This window comes from Cydia splendana, chromosome 9, assembly GCF_910591565.1.
Source record: "Cydia splendana chromosome 9, ilCydSple1.2, whole genome shotgun sequence".
NCBI lineage: Eukaryota > Metazoa > Arthropoda > Insecta > Lepidoptera > Tortricidae > Cydia > Cydia splendana.
In genome coordinates this window covers 13226339-13247350 of record NC_085968.1, presented here as the reverse complement: position 1 = coordinate 13247350, position 21012 = coordinate 13226339, and the positions used below count along the sequence as shown (strand labels likewise).

At 35.8% G+C, this 21012-nt stretch overlaps 1 protein-coding gene and 2 long non-coding RNA genes across 3 annotated transcripts in view; all 3 read right to left on the bottom strand.

Annotated features, from left to right (window-relative positions):
- The window catches only part of LOC134793711 (uncharacterized), a 102803-nt gene that overhangs the window by 712 nt on the left and 81079 nt on the right, over window positions 1-21012 (bottom strand). The window lies entirely within an intron of this gene.
- On the bottom strand, window positions 11558-12585 carry LOC134793707 (uncharacterized). Its single transcript, XR_010144568.1, has 3 exons — window positions 12528-12585; window positions 12324-12450; window positions 11558-12127 (listed from the first exon to the last, which is right to left on the bottom strand). It is a non-coding gene; the product is annotated as an uncharacterized LOC134793707 (long non-coding RNA).
- Window positions 12692-14506, bottom strand: LOC134793688 (cuticle protein 16.8-like). Its single transcript, XM_063765340.1, has 3 exons — window positions 14391-14506; window positions 13513-13687; window positions 12692-12871 (listed from the first exon to the last, which is right to left on the bottom strand). Exons 1-3 carry the CDS (start codon window positions 14494-14496, stop codon window positions 12697-12699), a joined length of 456 nt encoding a protein of 151 aa, XP_063621410.1. The 5' UTR covers window positions 14497-14506; the 3' UTR covers window positions 12692-12696.

Sequence of the window (21012 nt, the reverse complement as noted above, 5' to 3'; positions counted from 1 at the left end):
TAAGAGCGTGTCACATATTTTTGCGGCCTTCGAAGAGGCACATATTATTGCAGGTGACTGTACACGCATATTTTGTTATAAAAGTAGACTACAATTTACTAGTACCTTATCTTATGTCATACATTCCTCACCCATATACATAAATTGTTCATCCAAAGTACGCAGTTATCAGAAGGAGTCTGCAATTTGACATGCAACATTGCACTGCTAAGTGTAGCAAAGCGTAAAGCTCGATCTAATTACATACCTACTAAACATAACTCTCGACTCTATGTTCTATCTCGTTTTAACTTGTTATGTGTATATGCGACAGAATATTAGTTTGCGATGGAGTAGGATTGCTCGGTAAGTAGTAGTTTATTGAATAATGTTTGATGATTACAGCACTTGCATCAGTTTACGTGAAAAAATCAACTCAGGCTATGCAGCGTTCCTGTTGTGAGGAAATTTTATAATTTCGGTTTGGCATAGGTATACCTAATATATGTTTCGATCCCATAATTATAAATTCATTGTCTTTTATCAATTTCTGCTATAAAATGTACCAATGGTGAGTACTAGACCGTTGAATTATTTAAATCAAGGTTAGCTAGAAAATATTAAATGTGTGTATTGGATGCAAAATTTTATTGCTCATATTGTAAAAGTGTGTGAAGATTGGAATTTTATATTAAGTTTATTTATCATAGCATAGGTATTTGATATTTATTCAAACAAATAAATTGATTCAATTACGTTTTTGGCTAGGTACCTATCCTAGCCAAAAACGTAATTGAATCAACGACCGACGATCGGATGATAAATTTCCGGTTCCACGATATTTAGATCCTGGGAAAAGAGTAGAAGTCAACTAATTCATCTATTTAACTAGGTAACATCGAAATTTGTATATTACGACAAGTTTTTACTGCATTGAGGTTATTTTAAATAATGTAGTTATAATAAAGATAAAATGTAAGTATTAAAAGTTTGGACAATTTAAACCTCTCTTGTGTTCAAAGTATACCTAAATATATATAAAGTCTGGTGCCTAAATATTGATTTAATAATAGAAATGTTTTGATTTAATAATAGAAATCTAAACGTAAGTTATGTTCTTATACTGAACAATAAAATGCGAGGTTGACAACATTTGAAGACAACGTAATACCAAAAGCCAATACAAGCGCGCGTTGAAGTCATTGTCTATAGTGGTTACGGAATCTGAATGGTTTCACATATCCTCTACTTATTGTACCCACTTACTTTGTCTCGTTTCATTCAATGAAATTTGTTCTTTACGCTACCGGTAACAAAGTCCTGTTTTAATTATTTTGTTTAACTAAAATACGACGTTGCAAAAGCAACTTAACAGTTTCCAATTTTGATGTTGAAAAATTACATTACCTACAATATGTCACTAATACGCGAGACGGGTTATATAATAAGCAGTGAGTGCGGTCTACTTTACTACTCAGTAATGCTTCTTCAAAAGCTGCTCTAGTCAGTCCCGTGAAGATTTAAGTAAATAGAGCACTAACAGAGTAAAACTTACCTATACTAGTAGTTGGCCCCGAACTGAGAACTCGCGGTTTGCCAAAAATTATATAGAGCGATTGACTTTGTTGCACCTAGGTACTTACTCGTATAGTTCGACATAAAATAATAGAAAATAATTTTCAAGAAAAAAAAACCGACTTCTATGGGGGCCGGTGAAAGATTATTGTACATAGATGGTGCACTATGTAGAAAAGGAGGTAAAACCACCCACTTTTCTATTACTTAGGTATCATTTCGTTTCTGTAAGAGTCGCAGTTTTAGCCTCACGAACCCACTTCTCTGATAGCAGTTCGGTTCTGTGAGGATAGCAGTTCGAACCTAACCAAAACCACTTTTCTATTAGCATTTGGTTTCTGTAAGGCTCGCAGTTCTAACCTAACCTAACCCACTTTTTTTCGGTTCTGTGAGTATCGCAGATCAAACCTAACCTAACCGAGGGGCTAGTAAGTTTAGCATCATTATACTTTAAACCTACATTTTATAGTAAGTAATCATAGTGGTTTATTTAGCTTACGTATCAGTGGTTTTCCGGGTCAAGGTCCGAGTCCGGGTCCGAGTCCGGGTCCGGGTCCAGTTCCGGGTCCAGGACCAGGTCCAGGTCGAGGTCCAGGTCTTGGTCCAGGTTCACGTCCAGGTCCAAGTCCGGGTCCAGGTCCGGGTTCATGTCCAGATAAGAGCCCAGATCCGGGTCAGGTCTGGCTCCAGGGCCAGCTCCGTCAAAATCGAAATTCGAAATCGCCAAACGTGTAGTCATTGAAGAGTTCTGTTCTAATCATCATCAGCAGTTCCACTTCATCAAATGGGACAGTTTTTAATGTAAATTCTTGATTTTATGATGAAAATACACACATCTCTATACGCATGCCTTTAAGATTTGAGGAGTTCCCTCGATTCCTCGTGGATACCATCATCAGACCTCGAGCTTGACAAAAATGTGGTTTAAAAACTTAACTTGCTTAGCAAACATAACGAAGAGGAAAAATCGCCAAACGTGAACTATGCGTCGTTGAAGAGTTCCGTTCTGATCATCATCTGCTGATGAGTGGAACTGCTGTTCCACTTTATCAAATGCGACAGTTTTTAATGAAAATGCTTGGTTTTCTGATGAAAATACAAAAATCTCTATACGCATGCCTTTAAGATTTGAGGAGTTCCCTCAATTCCTCGTGGATCCCATCATCAGAACACGAGCTTGACAAAAATGTGGCTTAAAAACTTAACTTGCTTAACAAACATAACGAAGAGGGCAAATCGCCAAACGTGAACTATGCTTCGTTGAAGAGTTCCGTTCTGATCATCATCAGCAGTTCCACTTCATGAAATGTCACTTTTTTGAATGTATATGCTTGATTTGTTGATAAAACACATAAATCACTGTATGTGTGCCTTTAAGATTTGAGGAGTTCCCTCGATTCCTCATGGACCCCATCATCAGAACTGGGTTTTGACAAAAACGGGACCAATCTGTATGCATATACATACAATCAAAAAAATAATTTTCAAAATCGGTCCAGTAATGACGGAGATATGGAGTAACAAAATTAAAAAAAAATCACAATCAAATCTCCTCCTTTTGAGATGTGGAAGTCGGTTAATAAATGAGGGCGCCACTTTCTACGTAGCTGTCATATTTTTGATGTAAAATGCTTACACATGGCAACAATTTATAGTCTGTTAAGCCATTTCCGTCAGTAGAAAAAAGCGGCTAAAAAATGTAGGCGCGAAGGGTTATCGTCCCATAGAAAATTTGAATATCGCGCCTTTTTCTACTGACTAACTTGTTTGACCGACTATAGTATGGAAATTTTAGAGTTCCATTTTATTTAATTTCTACTATTTTATGTCCCACTATAGGCGGCAATGTATCAAAAATCGCGTGGATATATTACAAGTTCTGTGGAGCCCTTAACTGATACTGTATCTGTGCCTGTGGTAAGCCGAAATATTTCCTGTCAAATGTAAAATACCTATATTATGTTTATTTTTATCTTGCTAATTATTTCAAAATGGTAAATTTAAAAACGGTATTATAAAAGTGCATGCCGAGCACTTTCATTTGATACCAAACTCGACCATACTTTCTTGCAAAAAGATGACCAGAATAGCAAGATCCCTCACAAATAGCTTTTTAGCCTTCTAAGCTCTTCTAGCGCAATAACCCCTTAATCGAGCCTGCTCATAATTTAATGACTAAAATATAATGCCCTCAACTACACGTTTACCCAATTTCATTTAAATTAGCACAAATTTACTTAAGTTCTTGAGTATCAAACTATCCTCTGATAGTTCAGCTTAATAACATCGAAATGCCGGGACGTGCCCCTAGCCAGCCGCGTGTCCCAAGTCGAATGTAAAGCCCCCTCCAGACTATGCGCGTGAATCGCGGGCGAAGCCGCGATTCGCGCACGAGTGAGGAGGGGGCTTAAGAACTTCGTTCGCTTCGCTCGCTCGTTCGATTATCATAATATGATATTTTCCAAATATATATACCTAATGGCTAAAATTTTGTTCAAATTAGGCGTTACAGGATAGGTTGTCATTCAAGTAGGTGTCGAGTTTAGTATAGATAAAACGAAGGCCAGTGGGTAATAAAAGGCGTTAAAAAGTGCTATCGACTTTACCCCCTATACGAGTATGGGTTCAAATTCAGCGAAAATTAATCTTATCCTATTATCGATAGTCAATTTGCTTTATATAATAGGAATAAAATACTGGGTGTTTTCGGGATCGTGATCCTGAATGTCAAATATGTATTAAGATGGTTATACTAAATCCCCATGAGACTAACCACAAAATCGCGAAAAATCGAATGCACACCTTGAGGACCCGGAGTAGACGAAACGTGTGGACCCAGTGATATATTTTTTCACAATGTTCATATCGGTCCATGGGAAACATTGTTCAGTGTGACCATCTTAATATACCTATTTTTGATATTCGGGAACATGACCATAAACCACCCGGTATACGTATTCTATTCAAAATGAATATCATCATCATCATATATATAAAATTGAAAAACCAGAACGGGATAAAAAACGAGGGAAGAAGCGAGATGGCGCCTTACAAATTTCTAAATAAGTTTTTGACACGTTTCTCAAATACGACGCACGTATTATAAGAAAAAACTGTTCTAATCTATTATCTAAGTATGAGAATATAACTAGAGCATAAAAACTATCGGTTTCGATGCGTATTTAATTTACAATAAGCAAAAGAAATTTTCATAACATTCTTCATTATACGACTATCGGCTATTTTCGGAAACTCTCGGTTGATTTCGTTTCGAACTTCAAATAACCAAAATTATGTTTGTTATGTTGGTATGCAGTGATTTCGGCCTTTTTTACTCGAAGTAAAATAAAAAGTGCTGTCAACCTCAACCTTTTACCTTAGTTTATGCCCGTACGAGTGACATGCCATATAATGACTGATAATGACTTATCAATATCAATAGTAATTTGTATTTTGTAAATTTCTTTTTGAGTTATGTTATTCAGATTTACTTTCACAGCTTCGGCAAACAAATTCGTCCGGGGACCGGGCTGCCGAGATGGGCCAAAAATACAAAGTTGATAGCAAGTAATGTAGGTAGATAAAATTTAAGTGCATGTTCAGATATTTTTGAGCGAAACGACCTGGTGAAAATAAGCAAACGTACAGTCAGCAGTCGGCCAAATATCGTAATATAACTCTGTTTCTATAGAAATAAGGATGTGTTCCGATATACTGGCGGAATACTGAGACTAAAAGTGGCTAAGCTTACATTGGCTCGGACATTTAGAGAGAATGGGAGAGGATCGTGCCGTGACGAGAGCGTACTTGGGACAACGAAATGGGAGACGCCCAATTGGACGTCATAGGTACCTACCGCTGGAACGACGTAGTTGCTCGAGATCTGCTTATCCTCGGCCATGGGGTCTGGCGAGAGCTATCGCAAGACCGAGAAAAATGGTGTGTTTTGTTTTGTCTTTTCTCGGAGGCCAGGATTCACATAACCGTAGTAAGTAATGTTAGTATTCAGAAAGGGAGTACGTACGTTTGTACCAAAAGGCGATTTATGGGCGGTGGTCGTCCATATTCGTCTTAAGGCGGAAATTAATCTAATGAACGTTTTTGCAATTAGGCTTATAAAAATAAATAATAATTTTATGTTGAAACGAGTTTTAAATAAATAACTACGTAGATGAAAAAGTATAATTTTGCCTTTTATCAAATCACTTTTTTTTTTTCAGATATTTTGCGTATTAAGTTATCCAAATAACGGGTACAAATAAGAAATCCCTATCACCGTTATGAACCCTGGCAGGGTTGACACACTCTTTATTTCATTTACGCGAGCGGAGCTGCGGGCCTGTCTAGTTTATTTATAAATGCCTTTGAGGCTGCCACGACACTGTACCTCGCTCTTAACACATTCGCTGCGTTACGGGAAGCATTTGGGCGTATTTGACTTTCCGCCGGTGCGGCAGCTATCTGCGCTTGTCTTACCCCCGGTGCGGCGGTGGTTTTTCTATGTTCTCGTGTGAGTAAGAAAAAGATGACTATACTCCCGATATCCTTACTTCAAGTATATTCTATTTCAAAAGAAAAAATGTACGGGAAGTATTTTTGCGTAACGCACTGAAAGGTATTTTTTTTTTCATTAGCGCGGCACGGGTACTATTTGTCCGTACTCCATCACCCCGTACCGCACCGAAAGGCGGGTACGCAGCGCTCAGATTAGTCATAGTGCTGCGCATTGTCGACGTTTCCGCGTCGATACGACATTTTATTCATGCAACAATTCAAGACTATGCCATCCATATTGAAAATTACCTACTCTAAACTCAGTAATTTACTATATAGACAGTATTTTTTTTACTTTTAAATTTATTCTAAGCTTAATAGCATCGTTCGTAGACGTTTCTACTAGTTAAAAATTAAAATTTCCTACTCTAAAAGTCCGATCCCTTTTTATAATTATATGAGGATGAATAATATTTGTTTTGAACACGTACAGACACGATGACGATAATAAATATTTTGTCGATTATAAAAGTGGTTATCGATTCATTAGTATCCCATCACTAGTGTTATATACGGCCTGTGCGGCAAGGGAAGTATATTCCCGTAAAATTAAGGGTCTTGAAAAATGCCTATATCTTTTGTAATTTTATACAGATCCGCGGGCGACGGCAGCTGTATATTCACAAGGATATAGTCTATTGATTAGAATGACTTTTAGTTCAAATCGATAACATTCCAGGTCTGTAGGGACCTTTAAAGTCAGGACATGGTACGGGAAAATATGGGTCGTGCCGCAAATTTGGCTTCCTCAATACGGGAAGTATATGACTCGTAACGCACTGGCGGTAAGTTTGGGTTTTGCGCTGCCGCACCGAATGTGTTAAATACGAGTAAGTTCGGTAACCGTTTGATTTTCCCTTTGTGCGTTCGTTTCTACTATAGTGTCTGTAGTGATGTTATTAGGTACTTACATCTGCACAAAACGGGTTTATGTATGATCGAGAATCATAACGCTGTCAGTCGTTACGATCAATATTGCACAATTTCTAATAATTAAGTGTAATTATTGCCAATTTAGCAAGTAGCACTAAAACTGGATGAATGTCCTAGTTTTATAGCCAGATTACTTACTACAAATATTTAGATAGTGTTCACCTTGTTGGTATTAGAATCGCATGAAACCCTGATTAGGGAAATCGGGAAGCAGTTACCTACATAAGGAAAATGTCCCAGAGTATGACAATTGACAATGTCGTTACCTTGTTTTCTTGCAGCTATGTGAAACTACGAGTAGATACACGGTGTAACATGAGGAAACCGAATAATTTTAACCACGCATTTCTGAGGTCAAAAGAAGGAAAAAATGTAATATGAGTTTAGGTCAATTTCGCCAAAAAAAAATTTTTTTTGTTTTGTTTTTTAAATTTTTTGAATGTATTTTTACATAAAAAATAAATGTTATTGGTAAACTTGTCACTTAAAATTGATTTTTACATTTTTTTGCGCAAAACCTACTTTTTGCAAAGTGTTACTTGTCACTTTTTGACATCTATCAATAAGGATATTTAGACTACGTCCCATAGCAGCCACATCACCAAAAAGGCCTTTTACACTATGTAACAATAAAAACTAGTTTTTTTTTTTAATTAATATTATCTCTGAAACTAGGCGAATTTCAAAAAAGTTTATAGGACATTTTTGTCTCTAAATATGATCAGGAATACGCTGTTAAAATTATTTGGTTTCCTCATGTTACACCGTGTATATCCTAATCAAATAATTATACATTATTATTGTCTTGAATAAATTAAAGTGCTTTATATATTAGTTGGATTTTAAGATGTCCAGATGTTACGTAAGAGATGTTCATAATATAAATCTAATTACTAATATGATATAAAGGCAAAGAGAAATATAGGCATTTATAAATCTTCATTTTAGGAAATAACTTCCTAATATAAACACCTTCCTTGAAACTTTCGCTTACTGTGTATATTTCCTTATGCATCATTTAAAACAGAGCACAATCCTCCACTTATTAGCATAAATCGGCATTTGGAATAACAATAGACTAACGTTAACAAGTCCCTCCATACTTACTATCCTCATAGCACATTCAGCCAACACACCATACTTTACTATCGGTAAAGTAGTCCATCGCCTGTCACAGGTATTACCTCACTTACGTATAATGGGTATCTTTATAACTAAACCGTATCAACTTAACAACGCTATTGAACAATAGGTACAAGATACTTACGTCATCTTATAGCATACTTACCGAGTTTTCTTTAATTTATAATACGTTTTAGTAGGACTTATCTTAAGTTGAAATCTTTAAGACGGAAGAAAAATCGAGAACGATTATGGAAACTGTGTGATGCTCTATATGCAATGAAGTTTCGGCCAAGTCCGCGCTAAAATATATGACGGGCCTTAGACCAGTTTCATCGACAAAAAAATATAGCCATGTAGGTACTTACTCGTACCTGGTAATGTATTTTTCAAGTAATTACATCATTTCAAATTTTCCTTGAGTCTGGTGACACTATATATTATTATATAGTTATACCAGTATGAAATCTGGGGAATCTGGGTAACAAAACTAGTGATTTTTAAAATATAGCACACTGTAATGGCTCCTCTACACAATGGGCCAGCGCCGGCCACTCCAAGGGATGCGGCCATGCGGTAGAATGAGATAGCAATATCACGCTCCCTCTAACGCATAAATGCGTCCCTTGGAGTGGCCGGCGCTGGCCCATCGTATAGAGGAGCCTTAAAAAGGTATTAGGATAATAATATTAACTTATCCCGAGACGAAGACATTTAAGTACATAACTTGTCGATTTTTCCTCTTTTAGGTATGATTTAGGGAATGTTACAGTAAAGTATATTTATTTTATTTTTTTTGTATTGTACTACCCCATTAGACCACATAGTCGACTACTCTCATGAATGGTGGGCATAAACAACGTTTCCTTTCTTTTAATGGGCGTGCGGGAAGCGCGGAAATAATTAAAAAACCGTATGGAAAAAAACACCCTCCTAATACAGAGTCCGTTAAAACGCAAGCTGATACTCCGATAATAAGTGCAAAGGTGAATAATAATGGTTATAAAAGGCTAAAACATTCTTATTATAATAAACATAATATATTTACACTTACGTATAGAATCCTAAATGTTTACTATTCTTTATACAACTCCAGTTACTATGTACTTTTTTATTTAGGTCAATTCTGACGTGTAAGATCAAACGTATAGGAGAGAGGAGATACTTATACCTATTAGGTTGGGGGAAAACTTATCTTGTATTTTATAGGTGTAAAGTTGTAGTAAAAACTCTGGTAATGTTGATATGGCTGGTTTTAATATTATTAAAACTTACTTACTCCGTTTGGCTCAGCGACCCAAATTGAGACTTGGCCTCCGACACAAGACAGCGCCACTTTTCTCGGTCCTGTGCGATTTGTTGACTCGAAGTTCGCGCAGGTCCGCCTCCACCATGTCGCACCAGCGATATCTGGGGCATCCGATAGGACGTCTTCGTGCTGGACGGCCCAGATATGCTCTTTTCACGTTTCATTCTCTTGAGGTGGCCCAACCAACGGAGTCTGTGAGCTTTAGTCTCTCCCATGATGTTAGGTTCAGCCACTAGGTCTTGGATCTCACGGTTCCTAAGGACTGACCAGCTTCCGTCCGGTCTATTTTTTGGGCCCAGTATCTTACGGAGGATCTTCCTCTCGGTATTATTAAAACGATTGCGGTAAATAACTGCTTGCCATGGACCTAGAATACTACGGACGTAGTTTTGCTAAGACAAAAACTGTGATTCCATCATCCACCAATTTCCTAGTATTTACGCGTAACACACACACATTGACAGTTATCTCAATGCCCTCATCCACCAATTTGCCGTCAGACGGATCGAAACGTCAGTGAAGTAAATATGTCCAAGAAAAATGTAAAATATGCCGGCATGCGTAGTTAAATCCTGCAAGAATTGTACCGATCGAAAGAAAAAAAGTGACGGAATAACTTTTCATAGCTAATTTTATCAATTATCACGGTATAGTACATAAAATCTCTATATTTCATTGTTTATAAATGCGAAACAGGAGTGTGACCAGTAAGTTGAATAGGGTAATTTCCCGAAAGTAGGGTAATTAATGCCCTTCTTATTAAATCATAATGTATATAAAAGAGATAATTTAGGATATTTAGGTAAATAGCTAAATTAATGATTTTGCATTTCAAACTAGGTCGGTATGGTAATTTCCCGATAATAAGGAGATTAAAGACGTTTACATGAATAATGTTTGATAGTTAACGTTTATTTGTTATGTAAGGTAAACATACTCATGGTGCTCGACGCGGTCCCAGTCCAGTACATGTCATCTTGAAACTTGTTTCACCATTAGGGGAGAATTTGTGTTACATGGTATCACTCGTCTACACGCACACTTTCAAACCGTCCGCCATTGCAGTGTCACAGTTTGTCTTAAGTGACATTCCCTCTGTCAAATATATAACTCTATGGTTACTGTCATGGTAAATTATGTAGCTACAGTTCATCAACTGCCATCTTTCGATAGAAGATTAAACCTGTTTGAACGCCATTTGATTTTGATCCTTATTCTTTAACTGATATGTGTTAACTTTTTAAATATTAATATTCACGCCATCTACTCGAGCATAGGCTGAAGGTTGTGGCGCCATCGCTCGAAAACATGGAACCATACCTTTGGCCTATAGTCGAGTAGATGGCGTGAATATTAATATTTAATAAGTTAACACATATCACTGAAAGAATAAGGATCAAAGTCAAATGGCGTTCTAACAGTTTTATGTTCTGTCGAAAGATGGCAGTAAATTTACAGTGGCTACATAATTTACTTTGACAATCCGTCTCTATAGACTTTATTCTCTTTGCCTAATGTAAAAGCCGAAGCTCGTTTTGTCATAAATCATTGTGCCCGTTATTTTATTATCAGATTTGATTTTAGCTCCATCTGTGTCTGAATGCTGTAACTGGCTCCATGCGAGAATAACGCTGCAATCGCGATTCACTGGTTCTCTACGTAACATCGACTAATATCGCCACGATGTCGCTACTTACTTCAACCGTGAACATTATAAGTGACCAGTACAGTAGTTCAATTAATTCTTTTTGTCATAAATATAGAGATGCATCCACTTGTCACTTAACTGTTACCAATCATTATAATTGTACCACATTAATGGCCGGTGACAAGCAATCGTCACAAAACAGGCGGTTAAAATCTAACCCCACACGTTTTGTCAGGAAAGAGACAATTAAACGTGGCTAACAGAATTTATGTCGTGCTTTAAATTGAAAGAAAATATATTTTAAAGTTTTATCGGATAATCATTAAAATAAATATCGGAAAATGCTTCTTATTAACCAAATACAGAATGAAGCTGAAATAAGCTTATCACTAGGTACACCGTATTAAAACAAAGTCCCCCGCCGCATCTGTCTGTTTGTGTGTTTGTATGTTCGTGATAAACTCAAAAACTACGGAACGGATTTTCATGCGGTTTTCACCTATCAATAGAGTGATTCCTGAGGAAAGTTTAGGTGTATTATTTGTTAACCCATGCGAAGCCGGGGTGGGTCGCTAGTGAATAATAAAATTGAACTGTAAGTAACAGTAAATATTATTCAAATAAAATACGAACAGGGCCGATGTAAAAGTAATTATGAATTAGGTATTTTTCTCATAAAAATATCCAACGTTTGTCGAATCTTTCTTATGGTTTTCCTCTTTTTCTTTTCATCAGATTCAATCTTAGGTATTTTCAACACAGAATCATAATAATTATAATCTTCGGCTGGGTCATCATTAGTTTCTTGATTATGTTGTTTATTGTGAGAAATATCATTAGTATTGTTCGGGTTTTCGATTGTGTAAATGTTGTCAACAGCGGGAAAGTCTAATTTTAGCGGTACCAATGTATCTGTCACCTCGGTGATTGGCTTAGCTACTGAGACAGTTAAATTTTGAGTAGTCTCTTCTGCGGTTTTTGGGATCTTGTATCCTCTTAAATCAATGCTGGAAATAATGTTATACATACTTAGAACCAGAAAAATAACAGTTTAAAAATAAACAGTGGAAAATAAAAAAATAAAAAGTAAAAATTGAACGATGAACCTAGTGAATAAGAAATCAATTACTTATACACAACACTACGTCCTTCCCTCTGGATATTTTTAGTAGTTAGCATATTTAATTTAACAAAAAACTACACCTGTAACTATTTCCATCAGCAAAGTACTTCACATGCACTTGGTTACCCTGTGCGTCTACATATTGATACGTCCCAACTAGCGTTCCATTCGGGAAAATTTTTTCGTCTCTTGCCTCGAGTTTTCTACCTGGCAAACAATACTAATCGTACATAAGCTTTACAAATCATATCCATATACGTTGTTAATACAATAAAGAAGCTTACATTTCACTATTGTAGAAAACAACAATAACACAATACGAATAATTCTGTGTACCATTTTTATAAAGTCAAAGTGACGGTTGAAGGAACTCGAGAAAAGAGTTTTGAGTGAAAATAAAACCAAAAAAGGTTGTGCAAATAATATAATATAAAATATATGTTTTCAGAGAAGCTAAATAAAATATTGACCCGGAAATGAAATGACATTGTTTCTCCTTATTTCAGGCTTTGCTGTGGCACGGTGTGGTTTCTTCCTCTTCCAAGTGACTGTATCTTCATCGGTATTCACGATGGCGTTAGGGTTGACTATTGGTGCTGTGTAAGGATTGGGGCGATCTTTCATTACCCTGAAATAAATATCGTAACATGATGTTACCTGTTTAATAATTATTTATTAGTGCATACAAACTTAATACCTACAAACAAAATAATACCATACCTAAACCATAATAAAATAACTAACCTAAAAACTTAAAAACTAAATCTAAAAATAAATAAAACTAATCTAAAAATAAATAATTACAAACTATCCTGCGGAATGGTGCCGTAGATGCTGGCAGCATTTCCCCGCTGTATCGCAATACTTATTATTTGTGCGAGGAAGCTGCCAGCTCTACGATCACCAGTGGCGTCTGTTTAATAATTAAATAGGACGAGCGGCAAAACTTTAAAAGTGATACCAACCTAAAACCGTCCATTTTAGTTCTGGTGGGGACGGTGAGGTTTATTTACCCATGATAATTATAATAGTTCTTGGATATTAATTCGTGGATTGAGTACTTATATTTAATAATCTTTAAATATTCCTATTTTACTCGTTATAGATGCTTGATGAATGCGTTTATTGCATCATTGAATACATTAGTTGAGTAGGTACGTCATTAGCAAGAAAATGCATGGTAAAGTAAAATTACCTCTTGACACATATAAATTCAATGTTACGCTTATGCTAACCTATAAGTATCTGAATTTCGATATCTATACTAACCTGTATCCTTTCTCATCAGCCACATATCTGTACCGATGGGCCCGGCCCGCCGAGTCCAGGTACCCGTAGCTGCCCACTACGGTACCGTTGGGGTACCGCTCCTCATTCCGGTACTGGGTGTTGCCGGTGGCTGCGTCTAATACGTCGTAGCCGAACGCGTATGTGCCTGGGTAACCTGATTAATATTAAATGTACATTTTATTAGTTACATAAACAACAAATGGCAGACTATAAGTAAATAAATACAAGATTAATAAGACATCTAATGCGCCTATTGACCACGCTATAGAAAATTGTCGTAAGCGTTTTTCGGAAAAATGGATCGCACAAAATAATATTTACTTTCTGACTGAGAAAGAAGTGGCTTTTTTAACCGACTTCCAAATCTCAAAAGGAGGAGGTTATCATTATCAATTCAGTTGTATCTTTTTAACAAGCTTTATCAGGTCGACCTGTATGTAACTAACTATGTATGTAATAGAATCTAAGGTAACTAATTTAACCATCTTCTAAGGATCGTAGCGTCATGAAAATTGGCAGCTGTATGTAGTTGTGATGACAATACAATAATATGGTACTGTCGAACTGATCTGATGATGGAGACAGGAGGTGGCCATAGGAACTCTGTGATGAAACAACGCAACCTAATTGTGTTAGGGGTTTTTAGAATAGTCTCGATGAGTATTAGTTGTCTGTCGTAAGAAAAGTACAGTCAGCGATAAAAGATTGCCAAAAACTTATTTATTTATTTAGTGTATATGTTGTAGTTTGTCTGTTTCTTTGGAAACCTTTGTAGCCTATTTAACGAGTCTGACAAATTTCCTGTAACTAAAAGTCTAATAATGTGTCAAAAGAAAAAGAAATAAAATGCATCTTACCATCAATATTGTTGTAAAAGTAGCTAGGCATCGGCTCTGCTAGACTAAGTCTGGGTTGCCTAGGTGCAGAACTAACCCATGTAGGAGTCATCCAAGATATCAGCATTAAAACCTATAAAAATCCTTGTTTTAACCAGGTTTGCAAAAATAGACATTGTAGGTACCTATTTTTAAATACATGCACGCCACTATATATATTATCAGAGTTAGACCAAGAAAAGTCTGCAACGATTTTGATAACCCACGCAGTGCAAGTGTTATTTTAAACGTCAAACTTTTATGAAATTATTACGTATAAATAACACTTGCACTGCGTATGCTATCAAAACCATTATGTTGTTGTGTTACTTGTTGTTTTCTTTTATTTTTTGTCACGAATAAACGCTCTCTATTCTATTATATTCTATTCTAAATCGTTGCAGACTTTCCATGGTCTAACTCTAGGTAGGTAATAGGTAGGTATACTAACCCGGTATCGCATTAGGTAATACAAAGAGTAAGTAACAAAGTTAGTAGTCATGTAAATATAATCCACTCCTATAGGTCTGACTTAGCAAATCTACGTAGCCGTGAGTAATAACCAGAATTAATCTTCAGTCGTAATTAGGATGCCAGTAGCAAAAAATTGCTCATTAAATTTATAAAAAGCTGTTCATATTGCAAGAGATTAATTAATAGACATTCTTTTGATGTTAGTTTCCCTATAACTTCTAAATTTATTTCTGGTTTCTAAGATTAACCTAGGCTTAAATAGACTTTTCTTCTGTCTATATATTATAAATACAGGTAAAACGTAAAATGTAGGGACTCTAGACCCGAAAACGCACTTTTCGGGTTAAATGGTAAATACCCAGTAAATACCCGACTAGGGAAATAGCCCAGTGGGAAAACAGAGGCAAGTGCCACCGATTTTACCTGTTACCTGAATTTATAGGGTTGTCTACTTGATTACCTGATCTTACTGCAGTTTAAAATGATGCTGATGGTTCATCATTTTAAATTTAAACTACATAGGTACCGTGATTTAACACCTAAATAAAATGAAACCTGAGTTGCACAATTGTATTAACTTTTAATTATATCACATACCTTCATGAAAAAATCCTTGTTTGTCATTTTCAACTAATCTTATAATCTTTTCATTCACTAAATCCTTTCAACAATGAAACGACCATCTGAAGCACTATATCACGGCGGCGTCGGTCCACCAACGGCGAAGGAAGCGGTTGTTGACGGGCAAACAGGCGTAGGCCACATGCGTGGACTCTTTTATGAACGACTCCTTTTAGTGGATTTTACTTGACAAAAAAGGCTGGTCAAGCGGGAGCTAGTGTCAACTAAAGGACCCGTAGAAATATTCGCTGTATTATTTGTTTCATTTTACAATAAAATAATGGCAATAAATGTAGCCAGTAAATAACATGGAACCTAAACTGAGCGCTTGTGGCTTTGTGGTGAGGCAGGACAGGTGGCTTCCAAACTGGAACTCGTCGATTTTTTTTATGATTTATGGTAAGCGATTACCGCTGCCCATGGACACCTGTAACACCAGAAGGCATTGGCCCCGGTTCATACCAAGGACTTTTTTGGATAGTACTTATGAATACTTACACAAAATATTAGTTGATACCAGAGGTACCTAGATAAAAAACAACATCCTGGGAAAAGTCGTAAAATAGGAAGGAGTAGATGGAACTTAATCTTATAAGCTCGTTCCTATAAGTTAGCTATACTTATGGTTATACAAACATTAATTAGATTCTAGTAGCACTTATGTTAATCGCATATAAATAATTGAGTGTTAAAACCTAATTATTTTGTCATCTCATCCCCGAATTCTTTATTGACACCCAAAAGCTCTCATCTCTAATCGTAATGGAAATAAATAACTTACAAATATTCACATAATGTGCTATATTTGGAAACTATGACTATTTTTATACTACTTCATGATGAACTACTCGCATACTATCTGCAATTGTTAATTTTTCTACCCAAGCGCGGAACCCTAAAAGTAAAACGTTTGTTTCTCGTAAACATTGTGGGTGAAGGCAATTTCGCCCATATCCGCTACACTGATGTCATACCATTAGCAAGAGTAGGATAAGGAACAGCCTTTTGGAGGTAATTGTATCATAGTAGGAGGTTAGTGACACCTCGGACAGTATATAAAAATATAGTATTAATTTGTTAAACCGTCATATTTTTTCATGTTAATAAATATTAATTCCTAAATTAATCTTTATTGCGATTTTTCAGTAAATACAGGTTGCACTTCTTTTTAGTATTCTACTATACAGTACAGTCAACATCAATAGTATGGAACAATGCGCATAAAAGTATCGAATACTTTTTAGAATAAAATACAGGGTGGCCAAAATAAAAGTGCATTCCCGTTGCCAGGGAGGTTTTAGGATTAAACTGAGCAACTTTAATACTATGGGATCAACCCCGAAAACGCGAAAAAAAAAATTTACCTCCCCATTGAAAATGGACCAGCCAAAATGTATGAAACAGCCAAATTTTTCTTTTACGATTTCGGTGTTGGTCCCATAGTAAAAGTTGCTCAGTATAATCCCAAAACCTCCCTGGCAACGGGAATGCCCTTATTTTTTGGCCATCCTGTATATCTCGACAATTCGCGTTCAAAGGTAACTGCAATTAGTTATTTTTTTATATACATATAAGAGAAAAAGGTATCTGTTTTTTAAGCTACCAGAGAATGATAGATAGTTTTGACGCATAGTAATGATGTCCGATTCATAGAGTAGTGTCTTTTGATGCTAACTGTACATGTTACTAAAGTTTTCGGCAACTTAAGTTAACTTATTATTTGCTATGATCAAATACAACAACACACATATAAATACAACTGTCTTCCGCAGGTAACAATGCGAGTTAATATTAAATTCTTAACAATGTACAATTGTACAAGCTCAGAGAGTTGGCACAATAACTCCTTAATTTTATTAGCTTTTGATTACTTCTTACTAATATTTAATTACACAAACGGGTCTACCGCGATATAATTTCATTGTTTTTACCTCTAATTCCGACAAGAAAGGTAAAAACAATGAAATTATATCGCGGTAGACCCGTTTGTGTAATTAAATATGTGTACAAAACGCGAGAGTTTAAAGTATTATACTTCTTACTAAATTTGAAAACGCTTATATTTGCGATGAACATCATTTTTAAACGTTGAATATAATGAACTTATACACAGTTTTATCTCTGACTTTAGATAAAAGGCGTGAATATTCTTTTTTGGCATTTACGACCGCTGACGCCCACAGTACCATTTTTATGAAGTAACTGTTAAATCTAATAAAACCGCCATAAAGGCAATTTGACTATAACACATATTGTTGGTGAATGCATTTGTTTATTTTACACTTCTATCTTAATTAAGTCATTCATTTGTAACTCTGGGAATTGGCTCTTTAAAAATAACAGGCGTTTAGCCGGACGGTAATTGTGTTAGAATTTAAACATTAGCACAATCCGCGTGTTATTTTGCTCGTTTGTATAATTAAGCAGTATTTTGTAATTTAGCAGCCTAAAAAAGAGTTATATGTATATTTGTAGCTTCACGCACTTTTTATGAACACTTCTAGACTAAATGACTCGTTTTTATTGCTCGTAAATGTAGAAGCTTGCTGAACTTCATGAAGAGACAATAAGTAAATGTATGTTACTAGTGTTTATTGTTCAACAAATATGTTTTATCCTGCATTTATTTGTTGAAGAAACCCTCTGGTTCACAAGTGGTGGTGCGTGGTGCGGTGCTGGGTTTGAAGAGTACATGAGTTATATTGTACCTACTGTATTTTTTTTACTATTTAATAAATGTACATTTAGTCCAAAACTAAGCTACCTTGTAATAAAAAAACCATTTTCTCGTCTACATTGTGGCGTGAACCGTCTGATTTACGTGATAAAGTAGTAGTATGACTACGTAAAACTGGCCTTTAAAGTATGTAGGTAGGTACAAATATTGTTATAAAATACTAAATTTAACTTGAAATTGTTTTCTTTCAAATCAAAAACTAGTTTTATATTTTCTCTAAATCAACCCAGACCCGGACTTCCTCAAAAGGCGATATGCTTTTATCATATCATCAATTGTCATATCAGATGGCCCGCTAACTTACTTATTGTTGAGGAGAATGTTGCAGTACTTGACAGCATAAGTTTTATTCCTACTTAAAGAATTGTAAATTGTCTAGACACAATTTTACACATACCTATTAGCGATTAAATAAATAAAATAACTTCGTATTTGTTCTTTATTCTAATCCACCACATACGTAGGTACCTAGAAAAGTTGTTCAAAAACGTCTTAATTAATAAGTACCTACTCCAAATCTCTAGATATAGTACTATACTTACCTACCTCGGTTTTTTAGCATTAGAAAATTGCATTTTTAGCATTAGCAACAATCTTGACATGTTTTTTTAATACAAAAACGCATTAAAAATAGTAAATATTACGTATGAAATCAAAATAATGTAAATGATCATAGGGGCTATTCATAAATTACGTCATTTCAAATTAAGGGGGGGGGGGGGTCTGGACATCGGATGATGGTAGCATGACGTAGGAGGAAACAGGGTCATTCGAAGCATGATTTTTGGATGATTTTAGGAGGGGGGGTCGAAAATCGTCAAAAATCGATGACGTAATTTATGGACAGCCCCATATATGCTATATAATCGTTGCATATTTGTGGTGACTTATTTTCAAAAGTGTTTTTCAATAAAAGTCAAGATTGTTGACCCTTTTTCTTTTGCATAAAAAGAGATAAGTACATTAAATAAAATTAATTAATTACTGGCAAATGATTAGTTTAGAATAACTACTAATAAACAATCAACAACTTACAAAGTAATAATCAACTTACAAAATTACGCTCGCCTATGCTTGCGTTGATTTTTCGCATTTTACCGCTACAAGATCAAACTAATTCTGGTTTAAAATTAACCCATTGAACTAAATCAAACCGGTTACCGAGTTTTCTAGCTAAATCTATCGGTAAACGTTAACTGGCATATTATATGCCAAACATTCGTACCTTTACCTACCTGTATCCTTTCGCAGAGCGCTATGTAAATCCTTTTAAGATTAGAAACGCGTAAATAACGTGTCTCCATAAACGGTTCTTGCCAGAGACCCGTTCCTAAAGGATGACTCACGTTAGACCGGGCCGTGTCCGGGCCGGAGCTTCCGGCGATTACTTTTCTATGACATGACAGGCGATCACGTGATGCTTTCCATAGAAAAAGATGCGCCGGAAGCTCCGGCCCGGACATGGCCCGGTCTAACGTGAGTCATCCTTTAATATCGTTTATGGAACTCATCAATTTAGAAATGTTACAACTAGTCATAAATATGAAATAAGAGGTTTTTGAACTACGTTCTTGTAAGTTCGCTACGACAACTATGACTAAGAGCCATATTAATGTTTATATTATTAATTGTAGTTTGAATATAAAATCGATTAATGTTATATACCTATGGCTTCATTTGCCTAACTGATTAAATTAAAAAATGTGAAGTCACCAACCTGCTATAGGCATTATTGGCTATTCGCGCGTATTTATGAGAGGAGGCCTGAACCCATACCGTTGGGAAATACATATAGTAATGATGACAAACTTTATTTTGAAGCGTGAAATTTCGATGAAGGTATTAATTTGATCAATATCCATGGGATCCGGAGCTGTACCAAAACATAATAATTTAGTATCACATTTGCGACACTATGATATTTATTTAATAATATTTTACAACATAATAAAAACACTACGAAAACTTATAAATAAAAAATTTGCCCTAAGTCGTAGTCCGTAGGTATGGTGCCCAGAAGGCTGGCCGCATTGCCCCGCACGATGGCAATGCTGATCCTTTGGGCAAAATATTGGCCAGTATCACATTTTGATTCAACGCCGCAGTACTTAGCCAGATAAAACAGCAATCTACTTAATATCAGGCCATTCGTCATGTGTGCTTTGACCCCGCCGGGGCGTATTTATCTTGTTTTCTATTAAGGCCCGCAGCGAACCACCAGTGTTTTATATTGCTACAATTTTTCTTTTCAACGTACGCTGTCAGGAGGCCATTATTTATGTATATGTACGTGTTTGGGTCAGTCTATATGGGCTTTTAATTTTGGGTTGTTAACGTTAGTCACCGTTGTGGTGTTTTTCTTTAGAATTTTGTTTCATTTTAAGGGTTGGAATTTCAGCTAACCCTAACCGAGGTTGGTTCACCCAACTTCGAATGTTTTTGTATTTTTGAACGGATTAGGTTTTTTACACATAAATTTAATGAAATATTTTATTCTCATTTTCAATTGTACTTTGACCTTGCGAACAATTAAAGTATCCAATATCCAACTGTTGCTTTACCTACCTAATGTAAATGCTGCCTAAGCATATGTCTAAGTCTAAGATGGATTATTTTATCTTTATCACTTGATTATACAGTTTAAATAATGTGTTATACCAAGAGACATTATTAATAGCTTAATTATAATATCGTAACAAGTTTTGCCTTATTAAAACGGGATATGGTTTAAATATCGATCACCGTCGATAATGCTACAAAGAATGTAATACT